The 20,559-nt window shown below is 37.0% G+C and overlaps 1 protein-coding gene across 15 annotated transcripts in view; it reads right to left on the bottom strand.

Annotated features, from left to right (window-relative positions):
- Positions 1–20,559, bottom strand: part of DST (dystonin) — a 289,372-nt gene that overhangs the window by 17,549 nt on the left and 251,264 nt on the right. For all 15 annotated transcript variants that reach the window (XM_088162255.1, XM_088162245.1, XM_088162257.1 and 12 more), the window contains 12 exons: positions 20,355–20,528; positions 19,431–19,586; positions 17,041–17,238; positions 16,420–16,548; positions 14,723–14,893; positions 13,214–13,369; positions 12,788–12,994; positions 10,990–11,109; positions 7,338–7,507; positions 6,222–6,381; positions 4,593–4,787; positions 3,293–3,421 (listed from right to left, as the gene is read on the bottom strand). In XM_088162255.1, coding sequence (XP_088018381.1) covers positions 3,293–3,421; positions 4,593–4,787; positions 6,222–6,381; positions 7,338–7,507; positions 10,990–11,109; positions 12,788–12,994; positions 13,214–13,369; positions 14,723–14,893; positions 16,420–16,548; positions 17,041–17,238; positions 19,431–19,586; positions 20,355–20,528 — 1,965 coding nt within the window. The remainder of the gene's footprint in view (positions 1–3,292; positions 3,422–4,592; positions 4,788–6,221; positions 6,382–7,337; positions 7,508–10,989; positions 11,110–12,787; positions 12,995–13,213; positions 13,370–14,722; positions 14,894–16,419; positions 16,549–17,040; positions 17,239–19,430; positions 19,587–20,354; positions 20,529–20,559) is intronic.

The following is a 20,559-nucleotide window of genomic DNA, read 5'->3' as shown; positions in this document are numbered from 1 at the left end:
AAAATGTTTAAAAAGCCTATTCCACATAAAATACTAAACAAAGCTCTAACATCTTATCCCAACTTGCTACTCCTTAAAAGCCCACCACACTCTAAATCCTTGTAAGATGCATGCCCTTAATAAAAAACAAAAAACAAAACAAAACAAAACAAAACAAAACAAAAAAAACCCCAAACCCCCAGCATTTAGAAGTGCTTTAAACCAGCTATATGATGGTTGGAATCGCTATGTGCAACATTTCAATGACTTTTAGTTTGTCAGTTACAGTAATTCTTCATAATAAACTATCAAGCTCCTACCAGAGGCTGGAAACGTCCAGCTATAATTGCATGCTCAGACAAGATGACAGAGTTCAGGAGCAGCTATACTAAACTAACACAAATGTGACAACTCAGCAGCTGAGGGGGAGAGGCACAGCATGTGGGAAAAATCTCGTAAAAGCAAAAGGAAGTTTACAGCTTTAGGCATCCAAGCTCATAGTTATTGGTGTTCCTGTGATAGCAGGACCAGAAATGGATGTGAGGGACAAACAACAGTAAGAAAAAGCAACTGAAAGGAGGACTTTTCCCACCCCTTCTATAGCTTGCATTTCTTTATTTCTTTTCTTTTTTTTTTCTTTTCCCCTTTCCTTTTTATTTTTGGTTAATCATTACTATTACAATGGTTTTACTTTTATGCCTAAATGTTATGCAACTCTGTGTGTCTCTGTGAGCATCCTTAACTGGAACTGCTAATATCTCTCAGTGCTTTTATACTTTAAGATTTTTAATGAGGCTACAAAATAGAACTAAATCTCTGAAATCTTAACTCTTCCTCTCTCTGGCCATAAATCCATTTATTTTGGATTAAAGATGAAATTAAAGATGAGCCAATTCAGATCCTAGACAATTCAAAATCACCAAAACATTGTAAAAATAGGTTCTTCAACAATTCATAATGATATTATCCTGTGTCTTTACAAAGTATGAAGTTATTATGAAATAAAATGTAAAAGGCATAATCTCTTCTACGTAGTTCTAGAACCCCAGAATATGAAGGCTCTGTTTAAATGTATTTGTTGCTAACTGATTTTAAGTTTTAATTATTATCAGAGTTTACAACCCAAATCATAATAGCAAACCTTCTCTCACAAAAATGCATGCATCCTTACAATACTTCAGTTCAACATGGTTTTGGAAAGGCTGAATTGGATTATAATAAGAGATTACCAAAACAAAACAAAGACAGGTGGGAAATGGGCAAAAAACCCCCATTGTGTTCCCCTGCTCAGCTGTACCAGAGTATTCCAAGAATTAAATCTGTGATGCACAACTCACAGTGTATTAAACTGTCCCTAATTGTATTGAACTCCGGGGCAAACTGGTGAAACAGACACATTTACAGAAGAGGAAATGGGATGCTTTCATTGAGCAATGCAGTGCATTAACCCACTACAGCTCTTAGTCCCTAGAGAGGTGGAGAAGGGACAGATATCTCTCTGACTCAGATAGCAGCATTCACCAAATCATGTGCAGTATTCAACAGAAAAATCAGAAACGGGCATAAAGATGGGCCATTTGGATAAAATATTGCCCTGAAGAAAACACTTCTACATGTAATTGAATAAAAATGCAATAAAACTATTTTACAAAAATCACAGTGACAAAAGGATGATAGATTTCATATTTATGTAATAATTTCAGTCATACATTTTCAGTCTAGTATGCAATATTATAATGCATACATGGTATTTAAAAGTAATATATATTACTTCTTCCCTTATTTTCTTTTTGTCTTCCTGAAAGCTAATGTTAAAAGTTTAAACTGAGAGATGATCTATTCGAGAAAGATTGTGTGAGTGGTAAAACTGTAGTGCCATAATCTTTCTTAGCTGGACAATTCCTCTATTTCTATTGTTTGCCCTTTAAAAGTAAAACGTGGTTGGGAGAACACCTTCTAAAGCCTACTAAAAAATTTAAGTACAGTATGGCCACATCTAACACTGAGATTGGTTGTGTTGTGCTAGTTATCATCCTTCCCAGCTGGACAGGGTTTCTCAGAGACAAACTGCTTTGGGAATCCAAGTTATGCTTCAGCTTTGGCAGCACAGATTTTGAACTTAGTACAGAAATATTTTGCTAATCCATCTACAGTGTGGAGGAAGACATTTGAAATTCTATTTTCTAATTATTTCAGTGGACCTAAGATTTCACCCAGTTCTCTTCTCTGTATTCAGAAGATTTAAAAATCAAATAAAAGGGAACTGGTGAAGCACATGTGGAAGAAAAGCAGCTAAAAGACATTTCATTGAACAAAGCCATTAGGTTGCTGCTGCCCACATTAATCAACACACTGTGAGGCTGCTACACCAGCACATGCTAATATATACACACATTTGATGCAGAGATACATTTGCCAACTTATAACTAGCATTCAGTTTCCAGGGCCCTGAATTAAAACTGAAAACTTTTTCAAAACATTACATTTTTAGGACATTGAAAATCCCTCAGTTAAGAACCACTTAATAATCCTATCTTGCATGCTGTCCTTTCCATAATAATATTAGCAAATTCAATTTAAATAGGATGATTTTCCAATCTCCATTTTGTAAACTTTGCTTTAATTTCATAGCATTTCTTCATAGCAATGATTAACATATTCAGGGCTTATAGTTTGGTCTATAACACTGTGGACACTACACCCCTGGTACTATTTTGTGTAGGCTGAGCTATGTATGTTTGTAGCCTCCTGTTTGGAGAGTGAAAATTTTACCTCTATGATCCTTACTTGCCAATTTCCCATTTCATTATTGCACAGTTAGTTTGATGGCCTATAATTTACTACCTGCAGTAGCTATGCCACTGCAATATTACAGCGGCCAATGCATGTGAAGTATGACAGCACGCTGTCACCATGACAAAAGGTTCATGGATGATAACCTGATTCTGCTGACATTTACAAATGACCTTGCAAGAAACGTTTATGCCACTTATGTCCATGATGCTAAGGAGACAGATACAGTTATGCTCCTGTAGCAGTCAGTGTGGTAATTACTGGCATGGTATATTCCACAGAGGGGCTTGCATCTGTCTTCACACGTTTACAGCAACTTTCTAAAGGCCCGTTTTTTCTTAAATAAGCCAAGATGACTCAAACAACCTAACACCAGTCTGGACATCAAACTCTTAACTATATTAAATTTTTAGCTTCTCTACAGAGAGAATTGCCCCAACACTGGATGTTGGATAGGGACAGACTCTCCACCTATGAGAGCAATTAGAACGAAGAGGATCCTCTTCATTTTCTTGCTTACCCTGTGCTGCTCTATCAGTGTTCGCAGGGCCTCTTCATCATCTGGAAGGATGCCGTGGAAACGAAGAGTCTGCTCTGCCTCTGCCAGCCATTCCAAAAGGACATGGACAACTGAGTGGAATTCTTCTGCCTGTTAAGATACAAGAAGTCATGGTCACTCATGAGGTGACCTGACACACTGCAGCTTACACAGGGAGATTGAGCCCACATTTGGAATCATTAATCATCCAGCAGTACCGGCACATTATCTTTCCATTAAAAAGTCAGTGATACACAGCACTGTATTTTCATAACTGTAGAAACAGCTCATGCTTCCCAAAAAATTATAGGAAGCCTAAAAGCTGTTCATGCTTTTAACCATCTGATTTATAGTGTATTTGCAGCTCAGTGGAGAATGTCATGCCTTTTTACACTGACAAATTACACAGGAGGTGCTTTCAGGGACCAGCTGGAGAGATGAGAACTATTGTCTGCACAGCCCAAACCACCAGTTAAGCAAAATGAATCAACAGCCTGTTGGAGAGTGACTCTTTTGTGTTTAGAGAAAACAAGAAAGATTCACTTTGGGTACAGACACATTCAGACACAATTAGTGTTTGAGGTAAGTTCAGGCTTGTGTCTGCTAAGCAAAGCAGAGCAGGAATGTTGTACATAGTGGATACATTGCTACTGCAGGAGCCTCATCCTAGCATCAGTCCAAGCTAGTATATCTTCAGAGAGCTGTATATCCATATTATCTCAGGTTTGGAAACAATACAGACACATGTATTTATTTGGATTGGTACCAGATAATGCTGACATACATAGACTGTTCTAGGTCGTGACTGCACTCAGCACAACTCTATTTTTCCTCTGAAGTACCTCACTGCGCATTGTTACTGTGCCAATGTAAAAAATTTTTAAATACACAAATTTACTTCTTTACAATAAGGCACAAAAAGCATAATTATGATTGCAATCTCCTGCTACTTGTGAATGGGGCACAGCTCTTTATCATCTTCATATTTGACTGTAACTTCAGAGATTTCCTTAGATGGTAAGGTCTTTGAAACATTTGTTTTGAGTTTGTGGCAGAGACTAATAATAACAAGAATAATAAATGCTAAGAGGCACTATTTATGTGCTGTGGAAAAAGGATAGAGAAGGTAAGCAATGCATTAGCAAGTAAATGAGTATTTTCAAACGAAATTGGAGTGAATGACATCAAGTGAAAATGAAATTAAATTTTTGGCAACTAAACTGCAAGATACTTTTTCACTGCCTCTAATGCAAAACATGTAGCAACATTATTATTCCTCTACCTGCCGAAGGGCCTGTTCCAGTCGTGTTTGTTTGGATACTGACAAGGCACAAACTGTCTCCCAGCGAGTGCTTAGCTCCTGCATTTGGACTTTGACCCAGGAAGAGTCATCACGACTGCCTTCTATCAGCTCCCTTGCAGAGCGCTTCAGAGCCTGGACACTGCTCGTTCTTTTTCCCAGCTCCTTCTGGAAAACCTAGACACCATCAAATATATTTGAAATGTTTAGCTCATTAAGACATGGTTAGGTAAAAAAAAAACAAGAAAAAAGCTACTGGTTATGGAAAGAAATGAAAATGTGGATATATTTCTGTCAAGAGTAACTCCATTTAAGTGATGTAAAGCACTTAAGTTATATTTATTAGATTCTGTAGGAAGATATTAATACTCTCTTCTAACATAATAAAACTGGAATATGGTAGGAAAATGTCAGGCAGATCCCAAGAATCCATTCTGGTGCAATGCATGGGAAATCTAGTCTCCTTACCACTGCTGGCTTTCCATTCTTTATCAAAGCAATTGATCTGACACGGATCAACACATAAGATTGCTGTGGCAGGAAAAGATGAGATAAAAACCTAACAATCAAGGAGAGGGTTTAAAATCATCCAAACAGAAATAAATCCCCATCTGGGGGTCTAACTGTAAGGTTGTGGATCTTGATGATTGTTCATATATTTATGTGGGAGTATGTTCACATTAGTAGATTGAACAAGCTCCAGTTACTTAAAAGAAGCTCTTAAAAGAAGATAATTACAGTGTGCCATGCCACTGACTGCAACTTGTGATGGACAGTGGGATTTCAGAAGCAATTGAAGCATAGTGCAGGCTAATTTTTACTGACGACCCATGTTTCCAAAGACTTTTTTTTGAGGCCCAAAATCTCTTCCTCGGTAGAGATGAGATAATGAAAGTCACAGGTGGATGAACAGAAGGACCTTCACCTCCTAATCTGCCCAGGCTGCAGAGCTCTGCCTATGTGTCACCTTTGCAATACAAGTAATTTCAGCAGCCATTTCTTCTGACATACCGAATTGCAAAACTGGGATTCAGAGGCAGAGTCCAACATCTCCTACTTGTTCCCACACCAAAAACCACTTCAGTAACAAAATATTGCAGGTTTCCACCTCAAGCTACCTGGGCCATGGTCTAGTTGAAATCTATGCATAACTTTAGCATTGTAATTACTTTCCTCGATAAATATACAGCAGCCCCACAGGTTTGAAAGGCTGCTGTAGTCGTGATAAGTGCACATTTAGTTAGCAGATGGACAAAAAAAGAGCTTTCTGCCCCAGAGTTTTCCAGTAAAATAATTTTTGTCATTTCTTGCCCCTAGACACACATTTACAAATGCATATTTGTGATTTGATACGATATTAATAAATACACAGGGTAGCACAATAAAATAGAGTATCTCAGTGCTGACTGATATTAATGAGTCACTAAGAGTTGTCCTCTTTCACGCATGTTTTATAGCATTTTCTATTGTTGACTATGTTTGTGTTACAAAACTATTTCATATTTCTAAAAATTACAGAATAGTGAAAGATAAAGATATTATTAAAATATTACACTTATGAGTGGTGCAGTATTTTTGGAACTAATTAAAAGCCAGTATTTTTGGAACTACCTTGTGGTTGTCAATCAGGTTCATTACTAAATCGATGTCTCCATGTACTGGTTGGTCTTCTGCTAGTTGAGGTTCAATTTTGTATAACCAGTCAATAAGAGCTTGCAGAGCATCAGTAAACTGTCCCGAAAACAGCAGGGCTTCCTCCAGTTTATTTTGTCTGAGAGGAGAAATAAAGCCAAACAACCACACAGTCACAAAACGATTACTTATACACTTCAGGAAAATATTTTTCAGCATAAAATAATAGAATCATGGAAATGTTAAACTTGGAAAAGTCTGATAAGATCATTGAGTCCAACCACTATCCCACCACCACATCACGTCCCCAAGTGCTACATCCACATGCCTTTTGAACACTTCCAGGGATGATGACTCAACTACTTCCTTGGGCAGTCTGTTTCAAAAATAACCCTTTCAGAGAATAAGTTTTTCCTAAAATCCAACCTAAACCTCACTTGGTGCAATTGAAGGGAGTTTCCTCTCATGCTGTCATTTGTTGCCTGGGAGAAGAGACCAATCTCACTTGGCTACAGCTCCTTTCAGGCACTTGTAGAGAGTGATGAGGTCTCCCCTGAGCCTCCTTTTCTCCAGGCTGAACACCCCCAGCTCCCTCAGCTGCTCCTCACAGGACTTGTGCTCCAGACCCTTCCCCAGCTCCATTGCCCTTCCCTGGACTCGCTCCAGCCCCTCAGTGTCTTTCTCACAGTGAGGGCCCAGAACTGGACACAGCACTCGAGCTGTGGCCTCAGCAGTGCTGAGTACAGGGGGACAATCCCTGCCCTGCTCCTGCTGGCCACACTATTGCTGACACAGGCCAGGGTGCCATTGGCCTTCTTGGTCACCACCTGGGCATACTCTGGCTCATGTTCAGCTGGTTGTTGACCAATACCTCCTGAGAACTTCAAGTCAAGTTTCCCTTTTTAAAGGGCTTTTCCTTCCACTTATTCCCCTGCTCTTCTACCACACCATTAGGAAAGTATGCATTTGCAGTATTTTCCTGTTTTGGCACTCCTAATTATCAAACTAGCCATTCTGGTTCTACTTTTACACAACAAATTCTAAAAACAGAAGCCTTTTTCTTATTTGATGAGTAATTAGTTGAGTTTCATTTACCTTTCCACTGACTTTCCACAAATTGTATCCCATTTATCTCTTAGTTCACTCAGCATGTCATCAAGTTTCAAATTGTCATCAGCCAAGGTGGTTTTCTCTTTCAAGGAACGTCCAGTCCTATTTGTGGTATCATACACAGAATGTTTGGCACCAAGAGATTTCTGGAATTCCTATATGTATGGGAAAAAAAAGAAAATATCCATATATCATTAACTGCTTACAAGCCATTGTTAATTAGTTTTGGGCATACTATTTGCAATATAAATTGTAAATGTTGCTGCAAGAATAATTCAAATTTACTGCAAAATTTCTGTGCTAGTGCCACAGTGCACCTGGGGCTTGACACTAGCAGACCCCTGCCTTTTGTCCTTCCCTGGAAATGTAGCTCTATGCTCACTGGAACAACTTTGGGAAAATCCCTCCTTCAGTGAGGGCAGTGATTCCTGTCCTACCATAATATTCCCAAATTTCGTCCTAGCAGTCAGAAAGATGTGAAAGAACTGCTACTTAGGGAGCAATTAACTGAGCATTCTTTGCACTACATTCTTACAAACTAAGATTTCAAGCCAGTTGTAGAGCTCCCCAAGAGCTACAAAGGTTATCCTGATTTAGTTTAACATGGACAAGGTGGGAAACCACTGAGCAGAAGCAGCAGTCAGGTAACATCCCAATAAGTCAATCTGTGCTAGAAGGGAAAATCACAAGCAGCTTTCTGTGCCCCAGAACTTTGGACAATGGCAGTGTCAGAGTCTGCCTGACAGCTCTGCCAGCTCCTTTTGCACAGATCCTCTGGAAACACAGTTCATCTGATACTACATAGGAATTAACTGACTGAGTAAATAATTAAATAAAGGAACACTGCCAAAAGACAGCACCAGTCCAAGAAGGCAGCTTTTAAATTGCAGCAATGCTTAAAATGTTTTATTTGACACCTACGTGAACTGCTAGCAAGGAATCAGTTAAAAAAAACCACCACAAGTTTGTTTTAGAACACCCTTACATACAGCATCAAGTATTTTTTTTAGCTAGCAAAAAAGCAACATTTATTTTGTAATTTAGTGTTTCCTTACTATTCTTTCATTTTCCTCACATGAAACAAGAAAACAAACTTTAAGAAATAATGTAATTGTCAAGCTAGAACTACAATAAAAATAAATATAATTTTCAAATTAACCAGTTTTTTATACCAGTTCCTTCAATGCAAACAATATGTCTACGCTCCTTTTATTTGATGGGTTTTGTTAACTAGGTAACACTACACAACGTTACTAGTTTTGCACAAGGAAATACAATTAAATTGCTGCCACAGAAAGATCACACAGATTTAAAGATGGCAAAGAGTTGTAGTTAGTTCATTCCCTGAGAATAAACCTTATCTACTTCCATTTGACTTCAGGTATAAGAGATTTTGAGAGTAGATTTTGGGTTAAGCTGCCAGGATCAGATAGGTAAGTTAATTATTGAGATTCTGTCAGCTAGATACCTTCCTTCTAAGGAAGATGGGCACATGCAGATAAAATTAGCCAGTTTCATATAAATGTATGAACACTCAGCATTAGCAAGGAATGGGCTGGGTGACCTAGTGCGGGTTTTTCCATTCCTGACTAAAAATGATAAAAAAATTCCAATAAACAGACCATGAATAACCCCCAAAAGTCCCTGGCAACATGCTAGATATGAGTGAGAGAGAAAACATATTATCTTGGCTTTTCTTTTTCAGGGACTTTTTTTTTGGCAGTAACAACTGGCAAAGAGTGAGTCCAAATTATTGCTTACAGCACACATTCAGTTGGGATAGCAAAATCCTTAACTAAATGGAGCAAGGAAACCTTCAAGGCTGGACAGAAAAGACAAAGACAGACTCGGGGTATATGTGGGAGTGGAAGGAAAAGACTCAAAATACAAGGAAGGACATTGCAGTGTTGGGAGGTTTGACAACTCATTAAAAAACAATTGAGTTGATTTCTTGAGAGGGTGGTGTTTGAAGTTTAAAGTCACAAAGTTCACCAAACTCCCTCTCTCACACACATCCATCTTTTTTTCTCCAGATCACCAGTTTCAAACCTTTTGTGCCTGCACCAATTTCATCCCATTCCTTAATGAGAGTCAAGCAAATCAAGCAGTAATGCTCTGCAGGCTTTTTACATGAAATAAGCTGAAGAAAAGATATCAGTGACAGAAGTGATGAGCCTGCCAGTTCATTTGGTCTCATAAAATGTACTGCTATAGGTATAAAGCATGTATCAAGTTTATCAGGTTTAACATTTTTGAAGATGGGATGAGAATACAGGTGGAGAGTCCTGAAAACCTCAAAGCAAAGTCACAGTGTTGACAATACTGGTGAGGAATTTGAATATGTAAAGAAAAGAGAGTGAAAATATTAGAAGGTTAATAAGACTCAGACTACCATAACAGCAAGAATCCCATGTCAGTTCAGATCACTGACTTCAAATTCTGGCAACAGCAGCAATCCCAAAACAAACTGAAATTGCAGAGTTGGCATAACAGAATGTTAACACAGGTTTTATCTAAAGGTTTTAACAGCAGACACAGGTAAAACTGTTTTTGCTTGACCAACTGTCAGCTCTCACAATATTAAAGGAGAATATTTCCCTGGTTGATAAACAACACATCATGCAACCTGAGAGACGATAAAAAAAATAAAGTAGATGGATGAAGTCATTAATACACATGACAAAATTTGTTGGAGGTAAAAGCAATCACCAGAAGCTACAGTGAAAGTAAAAAATTAGATATGCAAATCCCTCAGGATATTGTGAAATATGGAAAAAAACAGAAATTAATGGAGAACAATAAAACTGACATAAAAAGTAAATATATGCCAAACTGTAGAAAACTGAATCATCTTTCAATATTCTAGTGTTTGATGAAACTGCCCCAAGAGAAATCTTAAGATGCAATCATATCTCTGAAGATTCTACCACTCATCCACCTGATCCCCACTAATATATTATTTTAGTCATTTTACAGAAATCAAAATGAAGTAAAGACTACTTCTGCCTTTGCTTTTGCTCTGTGTCTGATGGAATTACAGAGCTTTACATTATCATTACAAGTTTGAAAAGCCAAGTGAATGAGATTTTTACATAGTCACAGCTGAAGTTCTGAAAAGACGGTTTCCAAATTTTGAATCCAATAAAGAGCAATATAGGAGAAGTATTTTCTCTAATACTGTCACAGTGTTTTCTAGGGGATTTCATTAATATTTCCACTTGACATAAAAAGCAACAGCCAATTAAAATACTTGACTAAGATTATTTTTCACTTTTGAAGTTGTCCTGCAGTATTAAAAGAAAAATCTCAACCCAAGTAAGTGGACAGTAAATTTTTGGTTTAAGAACTTAGAGAAAGCCTCTTCAGAGATCGCTATTCTGAAATGGTATTAATCTTTTTTAAGTTTCCATGGTGCTGCATTATTTTTTTCCTCTTTATTTTTAACCATTCCCCCACATATCAGTTACTATGAAAAGTTCTTTTCATTCACACCCTGTTAAAACACCATCATTTCATTTGATGTAAATAAGCACCCCATTATAGTGAGGCCACAAATCTACTTTCTTTGCTGATTGAACAGTACAAGGCTGAAAGTCTTACCTACATTTCACCGGACATTTTGTGTGTCATGACTCACCTTATGCTGTGCAAGCTGCAGCTTTATTTTGTCAGGGTCATTTGCAATTTCAAGATCTGAGTCCAGAGATTTCTCTGACTCTTCCAGCCATTCCATAAGTTTATGCCAGGCTTCATGGAACTAAAGGAAAGTCAGATTTGCATGGACTTTAGAATCCATTCATTCATGAAACAGTCCAAAAGCATTAAATCCCAATCAAGATTGGCACACTTTGACAAAATTTGATGTGTTTTTTCTCCCTGGTCTAAAACAGAACTGGTCTAGCCATGTGCTCACTGTATTTAGCCTCCCTTCCCCAAGTGAGTTAACAACCTTTAATGATGTGCACACATCACAGGTATCTGTCAGAGACATATTGGTAACACCTATCGATGTGTTGGTCATTTAGATTCCTACAGTTCTAGTAATAGATAGTAGATACAGAAATAACAGGGCTTAGCTATTGCTTATACAGGATCATGGCAGCAAATCAGTGAGGAAAACTTCTGTCTGGATGACTGCCCAAGATGCTCCCTGTAACACTCATCAAGGCTCTCATTGTATCAAATGCTATCTTGACAAGAAAGGAACAGATTTTTGATCTTCCTTCCTGTTTCAAAGAAAAGAGCACTTCAGGGAAGGAAGCAGGGAAAAAGTAAAGATTCAACCAGCTTTCACAAAGCGTCCATATGGGTTTTGATTTTTCTACCCTGGTCATTTCTCCTTCTCTCTCTCTCTCAAATTCTTTTTGCTTGGGCTGCCTACACATAGAAGCACAAGAAACTAGTTCAGAAATTTTTCAAGGAATCTAAGACCCTGGTGTTCAGGGCTGTTGATTAGGCCTTGACACCAAGAGCCTTCAGCACTCCTTCCACACTCCACACACAGAGCTGTCATCTTAATAACACTGTATTCAGCTTTGTAAATGCATTTTGAGATAAAACCCATCTCATTGCAGAACTGCTGTGTGTGTGAACATGCAAGAGAAACTGCTGGCAAATAAGAAATATGTGATTAGCTTATAGGCTAATTAATTGCCCAGAGACCTGCTTGCTCTATGAACTGAGTGGTGGTAGTGGTGAACACTGGAATGGTGTTTAGCTGTGAACACCATCAAATCTTGAATGATCATGTTCCCTTTAATAGAAAGGAGCAAGAACTTCCTGTTGATATTTAAACAGATTACAGATTCCTCTTACACATTTTGTATCTTATACTTTATGTTCTTTGGTGAGGGAAACATGTATCTAAGGAAAAAAGCACAGATGCTCGCAAATAAAGAAAACTGCAAACGGCCCCCCTCCACCCAAAAAACAACCTCTCCAGGTTTATAAGGAAATAAATGGAGATATCTTACCCCAGAGAAGATATTGGTCTAGTAACTAACATAAGAGATTGAGTGGTAAGTGATGAGTTTAATTAGGACACAACATAGACCCAAGAAAATGCTAAGGAATATTCCCACGGATTAGTGAAAAGGGTTCATCACATTCTTTAAAATACACAGGGTTGATTACGAAACTTCTTTTTGAAGACAGATGGCACTAATACACATCTGGAATCCATACTTTAACTTTCTTTTTTCAGACTATCCTGTACTGCAGACAGAAGTCACTGCTTGGGTTGAAAATGATGCTTTCACCTCCCAAATGAAGTGCTCTGGGATTGAATCAGAGAAATTGCTCCACTAACTCAACACCGTCTGTTACATGAAACCCAGGCTTGCTTTGTAAGTGCTTTAAAGCATCATATTCTTCAAGAATCTGGATGCAATTACAAATAAGTTCAAAGAGTTGTAAAACAGCTGTTGTCCCATTACCTGTTTGGCTCTTTTCCTTGCATCATCCAAAGCTCTTCCCCTTTCAACTAAGCGTTGGACTACTTTTTCCCATCGACTCTGTACACTAATCAGCAGATTCTTAATAAGGACAACGTCCTGTTTCTGGCTGAAATATTTCAAATGGGTTCCAGTTTTGTCCAGCTCTATGATCTGATCTCGATGAGAGTTCACTTCTGTGGCAAAAACCTTGGAAAAAAAGGGTGAAAATTACTGAATACAGTGTTGGGTAAACACTGAAAAAACCCAGTCTGATAAAGAATGATGTAGTGAGAAAGACTAAAAAATACAATTTTAAAACAAATGAAATGTTTCTCTGAGTGCCAGCATTATAGGATTCATTTGGACATTGTTACAGTATCTCCACAGAGTGGGAGAAAAACATTACACATCTGTTTCTTTGCATACCTTGTGTTCATCAATTTGAAATAAGACAGTGTCCAAGATAAGACTTGGCCGAGAAGCTGCAGTCAGAGTCTGCTCAGCCTGAGTAAGCCAGTTGATGAAATCTTGAAGTGAGTTGTGGAACTCCATTGCTAAATTCAGGGCTTCTTCCAGTTTGGTCTGTAAAGACAGGTCATGCTTTATTAGAGGCTGATATTGTGCAGGGGCTTAAGCCAAGGAAACCATTTTAGTTCAGCACTTTGGAGTAAACCATTTTAGTTTAGCATTTTAAAACACTTTTCCAACTCCAAGTTTCTGAGTTTTAAAATAACAGCCTATATTTGAGCATATTCAAGGAGATGGATACAGGAGTTGCAGCAAAAATATGCATAACAGATGAATAGAAAATACAGCACCTAGTATCAAGATCAATTTTTCCACATATTTCCTACTACTTAATCCAAATGTGACATTTGGATTTATCAAGTTCAATACAAAACCAGTAGAATTTCAGAAATCTGAAAGGTAGTGATGCACTTCTAAGAGCCTCACGTAGGTCATCAAATTTATTCTTCATCAAATTTATTCTCTTGCACTTAATGAAGAGTAAGTTTTCCTAGAGCACTTCTTTTTAATAAAGCCCAATTTTCATTTTTGGTTGCCTGAACAGAAACTAATTTGGGATACAGAATTTTGTTGATCATGAGACAGCAGTCAGAGATTATCAAACATTTACACTGCTGACCTCACTGAGCACTCCAACCTTACAGCTTCCTGCAAGAAAGTGCTCATTCGTACTGGGTATTAATTAGTTTTTCATTTTGACTTTATTATTACCTTAAGAGACATCAGCAATATAACTTTAAAATACAGCTAAATTGTGAGTTAAATATTTGTGCTTTATACTTATCAGGGCTGTATAGAGAGTTTCTCTGTTTGCAATCATGGGTATTCTTTTTGCTTGATTGAGTTAGAACAAGTGGACTATATTTCGTGAAGGAATGAAAGCCATATGAAATTACTAACAAGAAAATGTGTGTTGCATATCAGTGAAATCATGCTATTGATCTGTTAGAACAGAAGGCAGTCACTTGAAGAAAATAGCAAAAGGCCAAGCATTTGGGAATTTTAAGAAAAAATGGCTAAAACCTAGGAAATTTAAGCACAACCTTATGTACTGAGGAGGAGATAAACTTGCAGGATCATTCAGTCTCTCAAGTCTATGATTACTGCAATAAAGTCCAGAGAACCCCCAGTCCTACCAAATGAGCATTAACAGTATCAGTTAATTTATTTCTATGGAACAGATTTGTGCCATTCTCACCATGCTCCTCCCCAATTATGGGTAATTAACTTCTTGAATCCTATTTCCCTCAGTACTTTCTAAACATATTACTGAATTATGTCAGTCTCTACAACTGATTTTAAATGTAAAAAAATCAGACAAGTATGCATCCATAAAAGCACTCACTGATCATTAACACACTTAAATGCATGATTTATACTTCTATTTCTTATGTAAAAAATACATACTTTTCTTTCACTGAGTTTTGTTTGCACAGATTCCCATTTTTCTTTTAAATTATTTATATCCTGCTCAACGTTTGTTTCAGCAGACTCTGGGCATCTTGCAAGCATCTGCTGGCCTTTCTGCATTAGACACTTGTATGTCTCTTCTTTGGCCTCAAAGGCAGCACAAAGCTCCTAAATAAAGAAAGGACCAGAAATAATAAGGTAGAAATTCAATACTCTTTATAAATACCAGTATAATATATCTTCTTCCCCCAACATTTAGCAGGTATGATTAAGACTAATAAAGGAAACAAATGTAATTCATAAAAAGCCAAATGAGAAAACGAGGGACCCAATTCCTCAGGAAATGAAAACTTGTATTGTCTGTCAAGGTCTTCTCTGAGATTCAAAGACTGGCAAAGTACTATGCACCCACTGAAAAAAAGTTGCCATAACGTGGTTTAACATCCATCTGTAGCCAAAACACAAAAAGTGTCAGCATTACACAGACCTATCCAATACCCTTGAAAAGTGGGGGACAGTTCAGGAGGGCTGGTTTACTGTACATTATCTGTATCTTCCTTCACTTGCTAGACATGAGCACTGAAGACATTTCAGACATCTAAAGAAAGCTGTAATAATTACAGTCCACTCTCACATTTGGGAAAAATCCCTCACCACCTATTTTTTCCAATTTTTGTTTTTCTTTTATGACAAAAAGAAAAGGATTATAGGAATTCAAAACCCCAGAATTATTTGTGTTCAGATCTAGTTTCCTGTCTTAACTGATTCTAAAATTGTGAATTAGTTTCCCTATCAATTATAGATACTGGCAAATTTTGAAGACAAAAAAAGGAAAAAAAATATTCCCCATGTTGGTAAGCAATGATTTTTTTTTTTTAGCATCATTAAAAAAAAAAAAAAATCTGATTTTTAACATTATGACACTGCAGCACTATAATTGGAAGTGTCAGGTCAGGCATATTCCTGTTCAAGGACAGTTCAGTAAGTATCACTGTTACATCTGAGACAGGAATTCAGAGGTCCAGATCAGGTTATTTCCTGGCCTAACAGCACATCATGATTTTACACAAATGAAGCTATAAGAACCACCTTCCTTAGAGGTAAGGGATCAAGTTTACATGTCTTTTTTTAAACTCAATGGTTCTATGGGACCAGAGAAATCCAGACAATATTTCTTAAAGAGAAAGAAAGAGAATAATTCAGACATCCTGGTCAGCTTGCCATTTCTAATTAAAGCACAGCCTCTAGGAGCTAGTAGTCCTCCTTACTTCTATGCTAATGATGACTTTACTGCCAGCTTTGGTTAGATAAGGAATAAAGGATCAACTCTCTTAATTCAAGGTTCAGTGAATGTGGGCCATTTTTAGGTTCATCTTCAAACTTCAGAAAAATCATAAATTTTGTTATGGGTTCAGAATGGAGAAGAAGAACAGGAATCACTGAAAAATCTGCAAACCTCTTATGTAAAGACACAAAAGTTGTTTTATTTGTTTGTTATGGTTCAGCTTTGGGCATGTCACAACAGGCTACTAAACTATACTGTAAGTAACAGTGTTGTTTTGAAGCCTATTAAATTTAAGACACTGTACAGACATTGTGATATATAGAATACACTCTGTATTTACCAAAAAGACTCTTAAAAGATAGTTACTCCTGAAATGCAATTTGCAAAGCATTCTAATACTGATACTTACCATATGTGCATTAAGCTGCTCTCTTGCTGTTTCTGGTAAGCCTCCAACAGGTTTTGATGCCAACAGCTGACGTTCAGTGTCTGTCAGCCATTGCTGCAGATCCTCAACTTCACCATGGAAACCTTGAGCCTAAATTATACCATATCGTTTTAGAGATAACTTAAATATTCTTCATTCCAATACCAGCTCAGATGCATAAGCACATTGGCAAGTGTTTTAACCAGATATTTGTATTAATCAAAGGAAATTAAAGAAGAAGAAAAAAAGGAAAAAGCAAACAAATAAACTGCCTCAATTCAATCTAAAGGATAAGAACAAAAATCATAGAAATCATGAAAGCAGTCCAAATAACTACTGCGAGACCAATGTTTTCCCTGAATAATACACCTATACAGAAATTTCACCCTTTACAAACATGTAGACCAAAAGCTGAAGTCTTATATCAGCACTGTAAGGGACAGTGTCCAGCTGTGGAAAATACAGCTGGATTAAAAGCCCCTCCAAATTCAGGAGCATCTGCATCATGGGTTTGATTTAGGCCAACTTCTAAAACATGTATCTGTGTATTTCATGTAAAAAGACACTTTTTCTGAGTTATCTATTTGATCATTTCCTGTTCACCTGGATCAAGGCACTATCCAGCTGCTGTTTCCTTTGTTCTGTTTTTTCCAACAAGTTTTGCCAGCGCTGATTCAGGAGTTCCAACTTGCTCCGTAAATTACTTGCTTCTTCAACAGCACTTGATTCAATCAGGTCATTTCCTGCTTTTTTAACAGCTTCCACCGTAGACTGATGAGCGAAAACATCATTTTGTAGCACCTACAATTGTAAGACAGCATGGCCATATTGGTAAGTTACTGAATGAAGGCACTCACAGTGATTGAGCCAGTTGCAGTCCAAGGACAAGACAGTGATTTAACATCAGCAAAGGTATCAGAAATTAAAGCTAATAACGAAGACCTCAAAAGTAGCAACAGACTTTTCTGACAAAATACTGAAGTTTATTTTTGTATCTTGGAAAAAATAATATATTCCTTCTGAAAGCATATATTTCTGAAATTATTGACGGTTTCTAGTAGTGCTAGGGAATAATCATTGCTTCATTTAAAAATTTTATTATATACTTCCCTTTAACAGGATTTTTCTTTGAATACAATGTGCCTGCTGTGCTATACAGTAACCCAGCTGCCACAATGTCTTCTTGTGCATGTCACAGCTACAACACCTTTCACATTATGCCAGGCTACCAGGACACTTGACCTGTGCTAAAAGCAGGGAGATGGTTGTAGTACTAACACCAAAAGATCTCCTCCAAGTGCTGGAAAACCTCTTATTTCACCAACCACAGTAAAAACCATAAAAGGCAAAACTTACATTTGCGAAAAAAAAAAGCTGTTTTCAGAAGGATGGGGGGAAGAGCAAGAAAAGCTTTAATACAGAACAGAAAAATAAATACACAAAATGTTTGGGAAGAGAATGGTAAACCCTATCAAGAAATTCAGGTTTATGATTGCTGTCTCCATGGGCTCTGACTCAAACTCACCTTCATCAAAGTGCTAGCATATGGAAAAAATATTAAGCTAAATAAAAAGGAACTTAAAAATAAACTAAACGGAGCACAATATGACATAGCAAGTCACAAGTAGACCTTGAATACAAAATACACATCACATTCACTTTAATTCTTCTAAGCTAAGAACCAGATTATTTCATTTTCCTAAAAGGGTGAAAAAACGTATTCACAGAAGCAGATGCATCTTATCCCTTCCTTCCTGCTGAGACTCACTAAGAACAAGGTCTATTCTTTCCAAAGTTATTCAAGAGGTGGATGTTTTTACAGGCTACCACAGGATGCACTACTGTGTGAACTTGCTAACCTATAAACTCTGTATTATGAAAAGGAAGTAGATTCATTCATGTGTTTGCTGAACTCCTTCAGCACAGACACAAATGATGTCTCGAGGCTTCTTCACTAGTAAAACACTTCCGTTTGATAAGAATATAAAAGGTTCATGGAGCAGAACCTGTTTTTGTAATTTTATTTACTTTATTTTAAAAGGGTCTGTTTATAACAATAGTCACATAGGGTATGTAGATAATGTATTCCGTTCAAGTTCCAGCTGACCACCCAAAGCCCTCAGAAGCTGCATAGCTGCATTAACACAGACAATAAAAATACCTTAATTATTGTTACTGTCAATTTCAATCAACTCTCTCAAAATTCAAAATGGACTCTGAGTACTTTTTACATCATATGCAGGCCAAAAATTAAACGGCAGATTTAAAGGGAGAGAAATTACAAGGTTAGTTTTAAATCTTCAAGCCTAGAAAGAACACATTGTTATGAAGAACACAGAGTTACACATAGAGGCAAGGAAAATCTCTTACTCCTAGGAGATGTGCTAAAAATAAAGGCATAGCAGAAGCATTCTTCCTTGTGCTCCAAAATAACAATGATCAGTAAAAGTACTAAAAGAACAAACAAAAAACCTTAACCCTACATTGTAAGTAACACTGAGAAAAAGATGGGAGCTTGCACGGATTTTTGGAGAAGTATTCCCATCTTAGTTGAACCCAACTGACACACAATTAACAAATCCCTGTTTTCTGAGAAGAAAGGAAGAACCAAAGATATGCAAAAGTTGCACAGTTTGTGAGACCAGGCTTAAACAGAACTAATCAAGGAGTTTATTGCTTCAGGGAGAGTAGCTGGTTCAGTAACTTTTGAGTTCCCTACGTCAAAGAAAGGTGATTAGAGGTGGAGACTAGGGTAAGCTGTTTATTTTTGGCTAAAACCTATGCCACTTGCATGGCATATGCAAAAAAAGGAAGGAATGTGGAAGAATAAGAGGAAAGATACTATTTATTCCAAGCCTTCACCTCAGCTACAATCTGCATCTTAAAAGTATATGTAGAGAATTATTTATAAAATGTGAAGTTTTACTAAAAGACTCATCCCTAAGATAAATATCAAAAGAACATTTTGGTTAATATTGATTATAATTACGTACATGATGTTTGGCAAGTTCAATTTCAATAGCCTTGGGGTCTCCACCCACAGGTTTCTGTTCATTCAGCAAGTCTTCTGTATGTGTCAGCCATGCCAGCAACTCATCCAGGGCATGCTGGAACTGCCCCAAGGCTAACAAGGCACCTTCCAGCTTGTGCTACAGCAAAAATAAAGTTAACAATAAAATCATTTCACAATGCAATTTAATTGTCTTCATTACCATTAGTCACCTTAATCCAGAGCAAAGTCCACACATAAGAGAATAAAAAACGGGGAGAAACAGTTACCCAGTACAGGCAATGCTTTATAACTACAGCTGAGTTAGCAATTCCCTTGTAAAGCCTTGCATTCCAGGCTCAAATTCCTGGCCTTGGAAGAAGCCATACAACCAGAACAGAGTTAAGGTTGAAGGCTCTTTCATTAGATGTATCAGTAGCTTTTTAATCACTTAAAACATATTTTCAATATAAATGCATGATCTGTCATGAAAATATTCAGTTTAGAAAAAATAATACACTTCAAAGGATTCTCTCACATCTCTCAGTTTGATAATTTAAGGAAATAACACTGAAATAGTTTAACATTAAGTTAATGGGGTTTTATTCAATTGTTCAGTTCTGCAGCTACTGTTACTTTTGCACATACAAAGATGTTTTCAACTGCTACGTAAGACATCATCAAATAACCAAAATGAAATTATAATCATTCAACATAGCATTACTGACAGAAAAATTGAAAAGGTTTAAAAATGTCTTAAAAACTCAACTAATCATACAATTCAAATCCTATTATACACAATTTTTTTAGCTTCCAAACTAAAAGCAATGTGTAAATTAATATAAGCATATAATATATTATACATAATGAAGAGTTTTTCACAAAAATCTAAGTCATTAATAAAATCCCCACCTCCAAGCATATTTACCTGTCTACTTATAATTTTGTCTTCTAGGCTGTCCCACAATAGTCTGAGCTCTGAAAGAGGGTCTTGAACAGTGTGCTTGTCACTCTCTTGTGTTGCCTTCTTTAGCAATAGTTCTGCCTGATGGTTCAGTCTTTCCATTTCTATCTGCTGCTGATAAGCTTCTGTCTTAAATTGCTATAGTAAGTAGAAATAGAATAGAAATAAA

Source organism: Sturnus vulgaris, chromosome 3 (assembly GCF_052056855.1).
Source record: "Sturnus vulgaris isolate bStuVul1 chromosome 3, bStuVul1.hap1, whole genome shotgun sequence".
In the NCBI taxonomy this organism is placed as follows: Eukaryota; Metazoa; Chordata; class Aves; order Passeriformes; family Sturnidae; genus Sturnus; species Sturnus vulgaris.
The sequence above is the reverse complement of the archived record's forward strand: the minus strand, read 5'-3'. Positions and strand labels throughout refer to the sequence as shown.